The sequence below is a fragment of the Theobroma umbraticum genome, unplaced genomic scaffold (assembly GCF_002168275.2).
Source record: "Theobroma umbraticum cultivar Fairchild unplaced genomic scaffold, ASM216827v3 scaffold_130.0, whole genome shotgun sequence".
In the NCBI taxonomy this organism is placed as follows: domain Eukaryota; kingdom Viridiplantae; phylum Streptophyta; class Magnoliopsida; order Malvales; family Malvaceae; genus Theobroma; species Theobroma umbraticum.
This window is the reverse complement of record NW_018397264.1, coordinates 5,296,089-5,307,064: the sequence shown is the minus strand read 5'-3', so window position 1 is coordinate 5,307,064 and position 10,976 is coordinate 5,296,089. Positions and strand designations below refer to the sequence as shown.

The window sequence follows — 10,976 nt, the reverse complement described above, 5'->3', positions numbered from 1 at the left end:
TTTTCTTACTGTGGGGTGAATGGGTGAAATTTTGACAGGCGGATGTGGAGACAGAGGTGGCGGCGGCCGGAGTACCCAAGAAGAGAACGTTCAAGAAGTTTAGCTTCAGAGGCGTTGATTTGGATGCTCTCCTTGATATGTCCACTGACGAGCTTGTCAAGCTCTTCCCTGCTCGTGCTCGCAGAAGGTAATAAGAAACAGAAAAAAGATTTATTTTTGCAAAACAGTTTTTCTTTTCTTTGTTTATACTAATAAAATATGAAATGGATTTTATTATTTGGTTATAGGTTCCAGAGGGGTCTCAAGAGAAAGCCCATGGCTTTGATTAAGAAGCTCCGCAAGGCGGTAATTTAATCTTGACTTTGCTCTTTTATTTATTTATTTATTTTTATCAATTATATCTATTGGATTTATGTTTAGATCTAAGGTTGATCATTGATGCTGAGTTACTGGGGAGTGTTTAATTTATTTTTATTACATTTGGAGCTTTGCCTGAGGTATAACTGTCAATTTGTCACTTGAAACTCATCTTTATGCTAAAAGAAAGATATGATTAGAGAATGTCTTGTGTTACAATTTATTATTCTATGTCTTCAAAATACCCATTATGTTTTAGCTTGTGTTTGATTGGATGTCTTTGCTTTTTTATCATAGATCATAGGAAATGTATTTGTAGCAAATTCTAGTAGCTGAAATTGAGTCTCTTTTGCAAAGATTGTTTGATGGAATTGTTATTTTTATTGATGTTAACAAGGGAGATTGCATTCAGTTGATTGATTATGTTTCAAATTATGTGCAAAATTTTTTTGTGCATAACATAATATGTAATCTTGAACTTCTGATCGAAGGATGTACCTATTCTTTTCTACATGCAAGTAACTCTTAACCTATGTTGCATTCATGGTAGCTATCTGCTTCATTTTGTTTTTCCTTTTCATTTTAATTTTCCACTCTCACATTTATTGTCAGGTAGTTAAACGCTACTTGTCAAATTTTTTTTTGAAAGGTGCTGCTTGTCAAATTATAGGCTGATTAAAGTCCTAGGAGTTATTTTATTAGTGTTATAAAGACTACTTGATCCTTATTAGAGCTCAATGTACTGTTCTTGCAGTAAAACTTTTATTTGTTGCTGAATTGTCATTGTAATTCTAGCTTTAGAGAATATTGTTTTCATTGGACATCATTATTGCTTGATCTTTCTGTTTAAGTTCACTGGTGTACTCGCATAATATTTTCTGCTCTGATGTATTGAATCAGAAAAGGGAGGCCCCACCTGGTGAAAAGCCAGAACCAGTTAGAACCCACCTGCGAAATATGATCATTGTACCTGAAATGATTGGAAGCATAATTGGTGTGTACAATGGCAAGACATTTAACCAGGTTGAAATCAAGCCTGAAATGATTGGGCATTACCTTGCTGAGTTCTCCATTTCATACAAGCCAGTTAAGCACGGTAGACCTGGTATTGGTGCTACCCATTCATCTAGGTTCATTCCTCTGAAGTGAAGTCCCTTCTCGCAGCCTAGATACTTTATTCGGTGTTGCTATGGAGAAACATTTATGTTGATCAAATTTTGTTTGTTGCACTTTTAGTTTCTTAATGGCAATTTTATGCCCTTTCTATTGTTATATCAGATAATGAATCTTAGTCATGTTTTAAAGAGGTGTTTTGAATGGTACACTTAGTGTTTATGGTAGTTGAGCTTGTTAGTGAATTGGTATTTTGCCCACTGCGTTGTCTGCAAAATTTATATAGTTTCTGAAGTTTCACCTCATCTGATTGCCTCTATTTGTAGAGTATGGATACTTAAATCATTGTTGGTACAATTAGGAGGGGGGTAAGGGATCTTTGAATTCTGAATCTGAAAGGCTCTGCTCATGGTGCAACAACTCTTTCAACATGTTCATTTTGCTTAGGTTTTGAGCTTTGATGAAGACTCGTGCTACGCACGGCCATGCATGTGTAATAGTTTATTGGGCTGAGTTTGAATATCCTTAATCTTAACAGGGGTTGACTACCAGATATATAATGTAATCCTTTTCCCCCCTACATCTTCAGTAGCTTGATAGTGTGTGTGTGTGCGCGCGCTGAGGAGTTATAAGAGTTATAAGATGACATCTCCCTTCCATTCCAATGGCATAATTATCTCTGTTTTGAGTGCTTAATCTTTTTGATCGGTATATGCATTTTTGTAACTCATTTTCACATTTAAAACCAAAAAGTGTACAATCTAGTTGGGCCTTGCTTCCAGCTAGCTATGTCGTTCTTGTAACCAAAAGTAGTTGCATACTGCTGTTTATTTCAGGTTGTATTGGTTGGGATTAATTTAATGCGCAGGCTTTCAAAAGCATTAGGAAGAACAGTTTCTGTTTGCAGCATTTTCGAATTGGTCTTGGTGTAAGCGGCACAATAAATGTTTTGCTGCAGCATATCTGATTTTAACACAGTTCTAATTCTGATGTGGGCAACGTTGTTCTAGTGTTCTCACTGCTCAGGCCTTGTTTCTCACAGCCTGAACGAAATGATGAGCATCTCAGTCTGTAGCATTAAAAATTGTCCATCATTATACTAGCACCTCATCTGAAAACCCAGCTGCAGAGGCATAACTGCTCATTAATCTTGACCAACTCTATGCTTAGCAAATTCATTCGTGTTTACTGTAATACTTTGATCGGACAAAATAAACAAATAAAGAAAAGAAAGTAAAAATGATGAATAGAATTTGATGAAAGTCCAACTGTTTACTGTTCCTCGACGACCAATCCAACACTGACTGTAAATTGCAACGTTTCAAGATCAGAACACCACGGTACTGAGTTTTGACTAGCCAGGCATTCTTACGTCAGCACGCATGGCAGTCCAGTCAAGTAGCTGCGCACACCTTCAACGTGCTTAAATATCCGAGTAGGAAGTGTAAGCTAAACGTTTATATTTTAAAACCAACAAATTAAAAAACAAAAAAGTCTAATTCAAATTGAGCAGGTGAGTTACATTTTAAACAAGCAAAAATTCTAGCCAGTAATCAGTAACTGAAATGACCCATGCTTCCCACGTCAGTAACTGTGCTACAATTTATTAAGTAAGGAATTAGGTTTGGTCAATTGACTTAATCTTATATTCTTCCGTGCCTGTTTCCCCCTGTTGTAAGATTAGAAATATTGGATAAACTTTCATTGGGTTTAGCATCTGGTCCAACGTTGCTGAAGCTTCCTCTCAGCTTCCTGCAATGCTCTATTTACAGCCTTTTCCATTTCGGCAGCTCTTATCTGTCAAAAAAGTGGCTTCTTACTATTAATAGAAGCATTAAACTTCCTGAGATGTGAAATAATGTTAAAATATTGAAGCATGTATTATTCAAATCTTCATTTTATGGTATTGGTATTGAATTTCAAAAGAATTGGAGGGCAGAATAAGATGGCTGATGATCAAAGGAATTATATGAAAGGGGAAATTTATGGTATAATTCTAAATGCAGAGGCTGAATCCACTGTAAGAAAAGAGATGAAACAACTAACCTCAGTTTCAATATCCATTACTGCAACGAATTCTTGATTAGTGAACTTTGACTGGATCATTCTGGGTTTTGAATCCAATTTCTTCAAGCATTTCAAAACCCCCAACATGGAATCAATCCCAGATGTTGGATTGTCTAACCTTACTGTAATCTTGGTTCCTTCATTGATTTTAACCTCAGTCATTGCAGCCAAATTTGACTCCAGCTCTTGGTTTCTCTTCTGTAAGTCCTTCTTTAGCCATTCCAGCTCTTGAACTCTGTTAGTCGCCGCTTGAACTATCGAGTTCTTATCATTCTGCAATGAAAGTTCAAACAAAATGGCAATGAACGCAACGTAATTATATCAAAAAAACAAAATACCCCATTGCGTCAAATGGATTAACTAAACCAACCTTGGTGCCAAGAGGGAGCATAGAATGCAAGGAGAAGTAGCTTCTCTTCTGCTTCTCTCTTCTCATTCTCTCATTCATCATGTGACGGAAACACCTATCTTTCTCGGTGTCTCTGGTTTCTCTCGTTGTAGGCCAACTCTTCATCAAGAATTCAATCATCCTCTTGTTCATGTTTCCAGAATTCACTCCATTACTACAACCAGCGCTCTCCAAACCCAATCCAATTCTGGGTGCATTTGGATATGGCACGAAAGCGCTTTGCCTAACAGGTGGAGCAGGAGTAGTTTCATACCAGAAGATTTCACCCTGTAGCAGCTGTTTTATCAACTGATCCATGGCTTCTCTCCTCCTTTGGCCTTACCGGGAATTTCGAATTTCGATTTGAAACGTTTATATATATAACGGTCTGCTTTGTCCTGAATTGCTTGAAACAAATTTAAGACATCATGAAAACGTGGTCAAAATATGTTCATTTTCAATATGTTTTTTGGGCCCTGTGGACTAACTGTGCTCGGTCAAATGGTGAGTCTTTCTTTTCCGCGCTTAGTTAGCCCACAAGAATTGGCCATGGAAACTAGATGTATGGGACCCAATTTTTGTCATTTTACATAAACGAGAGGACGTCCTACACGGCTAAACCTTCGGTGGTCAACATTAAAGCCTCAGGTTACTACCCACGTGCTAGGTTTCTGAAAGCTTTTATTTCGAAATTTGTTTCGCCGGTTTCTGCTGCGACGGTGAATAGGACGCATCAAGATAAGCTGACCTCGCTTGACCTCTGGTCCTCGTCGTCTTGATTCTAGTCTATTTCTTGCAAGAACAATTATTTATAATATATAGTTCTTTTCTTTTTTTTCACTTTTTGCATTTTATTCTTCCATTTTTGGGAGTGGGGTTGAATATATTTTTTTAAAAAAGCTGGGTTGTATTCAATTCATGATAAATATATCAATATGACCAAGGGAAGATCAGCCTCCTACCACCAAAAAACCACCTGCAGAGAACATTAAAGAACAATCTGCAGATCCTAGAGTCCTCTAGATGCCCCAAAAGCTACACATTTACATTCCCCAACCAGCAGTAAGGTTAGCACGACCTTGGCCAAACACAAACAGAGGTAAACCAGGGACAAAAACATAAAAAGAACCCCTATACATCAACACAATCATTCACAGAAGAATCCAAAGACCAGAGAGACAATCTAAAAGTTAAACTCCCCTGTACACTTCCAGGATCCTTTCATGATTCTCTATAGTGCCCGAATTACCCCTCAACCACCAGCGACTTAAGGCAAGTGACATACATCACATGTACCTCCCAAGTCCCTGCACACAGAAACATTCAGCAACATAAAAACCATGGCCTCCTCAGAAAGTTCCTCCAGCATAGGCTCAACAAGCAGAGCTCCAACCACAACCCCAAGCAGGTTGCTGCACGTCATCCTCTTCATTTGAAACCCATATAAAATCCTTTATTCTTTCCACCCTGTTTTGGCCAAATAGTCAGCAGTGTCGTCTGTATCATGGTTTGTCTTTAGTTTCCAAGGGGCCGTCTTTGGCTCCCTCGCCCATTAAGCGGGGTTGAACACTTATTGGTTGATTGTAGAAGCTAATTACTGTGAATTTGCTAAAAATCCGAAAAATATACCTGTGAAAACATTTTCCTATAAACTATCCAATTTAATAACCAAAAACGGCTTATAAATCATAACCAGCGAGGATGGAAGTCTTGCATAGCTTTAATATCTACATGATAATCTGCCCCCAAAGATCTGTACATAATGACAAAGCTCTAAGAAGCATTGATCTTCTATTGCTTCCAGACTAATTTGACAAATCATCTGTTGTCTCCACTTAGTTTCTCTGCTTGATTTAAGGAAAAATGTGTTTGCAACTGCTTAAGGAACATCAGATTCTATTCCTGACTCCTGATGATGTTGGTCATGGAAAGGAAAATTTGTTTCCAAGCGGACATTGTGAATCAATTCATCATTTTCTTCTTCAGCATCATTTTCACTTTCATATGTCTCAAGATATGCCTCATCTCCTTCCTCCTGTACAAGGCAGAAAAAATAAACGAAACAACTCGTTAGATCAGCTATCTTACATCAAGCAGCTGCAGATCTAGAGAGATAAAAATAATTTAGACCTCTGTGTCATCATCATCAGTAGGATATGAAGAATCTAATCTGTCATAAAACTCCACGTCTCCTTGTTCTTCCATGCTGTGCATTTGATCCTATCAAACGTGCATGAAAGGTTGGTGTATTAATATTGATGACCAAACTGGCTAACCAAAGAACAGCAAAAGCTAATAAACTACATAAGAAAACCATACTATTTCAGATCTTATTTTATCCACTTTAGCCTGCAGAGCTGAAACATGCTTTACGAGAGCCTGTTAAATGGAATATGAAGGAAAATGAGTCATTTCAGAGGTGTCTGCAATTTTAAAAGGTAAATTAATCAAAAGCTTAAGCGACATGCTATGTAGTTCCATGTTTTCCACAGGAGTTTCTGAGATATACCTCGCGTCTTTGAAGCTCAATTGAACGTGCCAAAGCCCTCCTCTTTGTCAAAAGATTCTTTGGCCTTATTGTAGAAGGTCGCTGATAATCCTTTCCTCGGAATACAACTATGGCATATCCTTTGGAGATTCTATCAACTGAAACCAAAACTCCACCGCTTTCAGCTTCAAGTGCTAATGCAACCTTTTTTACCTGGTCAAAAGTTTTAGCCTTCATGATGATCTTAACCAACTCCCTGTATTTCCAGTGTAAGTGCATGTTTTCTATAGTACCATCAAAAACTCCACGTCTACCTGAAGCAAGATATTAAATTAAACTCCTCTAAAAATCTCAAACTCTTAAATGGAAGACTGTATAATTCTTGTAGAAAGAGAGATACCAAGAAGTAAGAAAGCTTTCATCCTCAACCCCAGCTTGCGAAACATAAACCTTTCCTCATCAGTTATGCTTTCTGGATCTGCCTGCCTGTCTGCTGGTTTTAAATAATCTTCCACCTTAGATAAGGCTCGTTCAGCTTTCAAAAGCTTTCGCTCAGCCTGAAAGTTAAAATTTTCTCACTCAAACCTATTTAGCATATAAATCTACAAATTGCAGGTAATGGCAGTATTTCAGCGTATAAAACTAAAAAATAATGCATGAAAACATAGGGACTGAAAATTCAAGGAACTCACAAAAGCTAGGTTCTTTTCAAGTTTCCTGACTAGGTTGGCATGCCTCAAGATTTCTGCTTCCTTCATCACCTTTTCCTTATGATGATTGTCCAACCTCTTTCCCCATCTAGCATCTGCATCCAAAGTTTCTCCAAGGGTACCTGCAGCTCCTGATTGCTCAGCTACTTCAGCGCTTGGTACAAGAAAAGCTGATGCTCTTAACCGTGCTTGCTCCTCCTCATCTTGTAGGGACTTTGCCAATCTCTCCCTTTCTAGTAATGCTTCAGCAACATCTGGTGACAAAAAGTTCTTTCCCCTGTAGAAGACCAAGAAGTCCTTGTTTCTAGAGAGAAGCATGCCCCCTGTCAATTTCTGCAGCCAATCAACAGAAGTATGTTATCAACTGTTCAATCTAGTGTTTCCAGAATCCAAATAGTTGACCGTAAAAGTTTATCAAATATAAACTGATACCACTACCAGTAAGTGTCCACATCACCAAGACATATCATGCTTGTTTTCTTCTAAAAATATTAAATGGAAACACTGAATAAATTATTCAGGAAGCTGTATCACCAATATATTGTTAAAATCGTAATGATAGCCAGAACAGAAGAATATGGGAAGTTTGATCAAGCTGTATTATCTAGTTGAATGAATTAACCAATTATTGAAGAAATGTGGACTTCTTATGGCACACAAACATGAATCCTTATGCTTATTTCATATTTAAGTTGATTTAACTTATTCCTCATGGGTCCAATGGCAAGGACTTCAAAAACTAGATTCCAAACAACATAAGGCAAGTTGGCAATAAGATGAGTGTTGGGACAGTTAACAACATCCACTAACATAGAGGCAGTAAGACTCTAACACTGGTTTATGTGCTTGAACAGAAAATAAAATACATTCACGGATCATTCTTTTGGCCATGAATAAGCACACTATCCAGTAAGTATCCAAAAAGCTAAGCCGTTTCCCCTAAAACATTTTGGAGCTCAGGGGACATAAACAGACCGAAAAAAATAGGATCAGAAGTATCATATACTAGTTGACACAGAGATTAAAACCGAGTGATTTAGAAAATTTAGTTCAATTACCTTGATATCTTCAGCCATTCTCTCACTAGTAGTCAGTTGCACTCCTCGTTTGAGCGCAATCTTTGCAATAGAACTTTTTTCCCACAATGTAATCATGGCCACAGCCAGACCTTGGAGCTGCCTACTTCTACCTGGAGAGGTATACTTCATTAGACATTCAAAAGAATCACCTTCAGATCATATGTGGTGACCCAAGAAAATGTAGCATACCTATAGCAAAATGTGGAGGAAGAACTCTGGCAAGTCTTCTCAGAGATGTTGCTTCCTTTAGTCCAAGAGAAGATCTTACTCCATAAGGAAGTACTCTAAATGGAGGATGATAACCAGGAACTATTCCAGGAAGCAAATCTGCATCAACTGGTAATGGATTACATCCTGGCCAATCTGTGTACCTGGGACCCAGGCCCTCTAACAGCTTGTCTACTTCATCCTCATACCTTATTTCTGGCAATGATTCTGTATCTTTATTCCCTTCAGCAGCAGTTTCAGAGTTTGCTTGAGGTGAAACCACATCTTTATGAGAACCCAAGGTAGAAAGATCCTTAGTTTTATCAGACACTGATGGTAAGGCATATGTCAATGTTTCGTTTCTCTTATATATTTGTTTGTTCAGGTGCACTGAAGGAACCTCATAACTCACGCCTCTATATAAAGAAACAGATGTCCCAGACCTCCAAATTACTAATCCTCCAGTTTTTCTCTACACAAAACAAAAGGATGAAAAAGCCAAATTAGCGAAAGACAGAGTAACTAACTTTTCAGAGATTGAGAGAGATAGTATTATAACATTCTAAAATATTATTTTCCCCTAAAATTATCCTATTAGTCTATTACTTATACTTCCTTCTTTTTTTTTGGTACAACAGTCAACAGGTGAAATCATATCACTGCCCAACCAGCAGAAGTTTTAAGAAAACATGGCATTCGAAAATATATTTATTTTCTCGAAAGTGAAGATTCAATTGTTGGTGAGGACACAAAATATGTACTTAATTTCACATTTTCATTTATCAATTGGTTTATTCCTCTCTTATTTGGACTAAATTCCACGGAAAAATTTTAAAAACGTTCTACAAATTTACAAAAACAAAACTAAACAAAAGCAATTAAAGTTCATCAGAAGCAAACCTCCAATATCTCATGCATCCTTTTCATATTAAGAGCAGGTGCCCCCTCAATCTTTAACCTCACAATCTCCTCAGTCTTCCACTTCTCATGAATTGTATCCACCACCTCCTGAGTAACACCAGCACCCTTAATTCTCATCTTACTCTTCGTCCGGAACGTCAAGTTCCTTAACCTCCTAAGTTCAGACTCAGGCAGAGTCAATTCTGCCAACGAAGTTTTACTATCTCTTCTCGCTGTCCACCTCCCTTCCTCCTGGTCCTCCTTTCTCTTTTCCCACGGAAACCTCACTTCCCCATCACTTCCAAACACATTTTCCATCCCCAAAGGTGACTCCTTTGAAAATCCACCTCTATTATTTGGTAACATTCCTTCTTCCACATAAAAAATATCCTCTATAGACCCTCTTTCAATCACTCTCTTTGGCTCTTCCTCACCCTTTTCTTTCTGCTCATTTTCCTCTCCAATGTATCCGAATTTCTTCAATTTCTCCACTATTTTCTCCATTGTACTACTACTACTACTACTACTACTACTCCCATTGTTATCACTCTGTGAATAAGACAAGCTCCATACATTCCCCTTTTTTCTATAATTGAACACTGTTTTGGGCGGTTTAGGCCCAAATCCTTTGCGGGTTTTGTTCCAACTATCTAACCAATTACTTCTAAAGGTGGGATCCATGGTGGGAAAAGCTTTGGTTTTGCTTTTCGGGTATTGGTGAAATAGTGAGTTTGAAGTGACAGTATGGTTAGCTGCATACAAAGTTGAGGTTTTGAGAGGGAAATTTGATGAATCATACCTGAAAAAAGGGGGAGGGAGGCCATGGAACTTGGAGAGAGAGGTTTGAAACGAATCCAAGAAGCTTGATTTTGTTGTTGTTGTTGAATGGAATTGGCGAGTGGATAATAGAGTCATTGATTAGAAGAAGAAAAAATGCATAAAAGCATCAGAGGGGCAGAGAGACTGGTATTTTAACATAGGCTATTTGGTTTGGAGGTTGTGGGGGGAGGGTTTAAGGGCTTGTGTCTGGTGATTATTGTTATCCATGGCGGGGAAGAAATATCTGAGGCCTGTTTGGTTGCATGAAGATTCTAATCCAAATATAGTTTGGAAGTTTTCCTATAGCAGGTTAACTAATCTCAAATCTTAATCCTGGAGAAATATAAAAACAGTGCTGGTATAAAACCTTTTCCATAGTAATTTGTCTCTTTATTTTATTAATTTTTTTAGTTTTAAAAAGTAAAATGCAAACTGTAGGTTTAAATAACAATCAATACTTTTAAAAATTTAAATTTTACTGATGAGGAAATGCAAATTTTCTTTTGTAAAAAAAAAAATTACTATTGACTAATACTATTAATATTTACACATTTTATGAGATATGATTTTTTAAAGTATTATAAAAACAAAATAAATTAAATAACACAAGATTCAAATAAATAACATATATAAAAAAGAGTTAAGTAAGTTTTGATTGTATTAATTTTACCTCGATCCTACACATATAGGTGAAAGAATTCACTTATAGTAAAATTTTTATAAATTAATAATTTTAATTAAATAATATTTTTAATCAATCTTAATTTGAAACTAACATGATAAATCAATAATTAGTTAAATTTATAAGATAATATATTTAAAAACAAACACATACATCTTACTTTATA

At 36.9% G+C, this 10,976-nt stretch overlaps 3 protein-coding genes across 3 annotated transcripts; 1 reads left to right on the top strand and 2 right to left on the bottom strand.

The window, feature by feature from the left end:
* Positions 1-29: 29 nt before the first annotated feature.
* Positions 30-1,715, top strand: LOC110421479 (Ribosomal protein S19 family protein). The gene is made up of 3 exons (XM_021435077.2): positions 30-187; positions 288-345; positions 1,258-1,715. The coding sequence occupies exons 1-3, from the start codon at positions 138-140 to the stop codon at positions 1,504-1,506; spliced, it is 357 nt and encodes a 118-aa protein (XP_021290752.1). The 5' UTR covers positions 30-137; the 3' UTR covers positions 1,507-1,715.
* Positions 1,716-2,948: 1,233 nt separating this feature from the next.
* BHLH92 (basic helix-loop-helix (bHLH) DNA-binding superfamily protein) lies at positions 2,949-4,291 on the bottom strand. The gene is made up of 3 exons (XM_021435654.2): positions 3,908-4,291; positions 3,517-3,810; positions 2,949-3,267 (listed from the first exon to the last, which is right to left on the bottom strand). The coding sequence occupies exons 1-3, from the start codon at positions 4,241-4,243 to the stop codon at positions 3,181-3,183; spliced, it is 717 nt and encodes a 238-aa protein (XP_021291329.1). The 5' UTR covers positions 4,244-4,291; the 3' UTR covers positions 2,949-3,180.
* Positions 4,292-5,529: 1,238 nt separating this feature from the next.
* Positions 5,530-10,369, bottom strand: CFM3A (CRM family member 3A). The gene is made up of 9 exons (XM_021435769.2): positions 9,310-10,369; positions 8,392-8,881; positions 8,182-8,312; positions 7,106-7,456; positions 6,814-6,970; positions 6,435-6,727; positions 6,245-6,304; positions 6,056-6,145; positions 5,530-5,960 (listed from the first exon to the last, which is right to left on the bottom strand). Exons 1-9 carry the CDS (start codon positions 10,222-10,224, stop codon positions 5,805-5,807), a joined length of 2,643 nt encoding a protein of 880 aa, XP_021291444.1. The 5' UTR covers positions 10,225-10,369; the 3' UTR covers positions 5,530-5,804.
* Between the last annotated feature and the right edge of the window lie 607 nt (positions 10,370-10,976).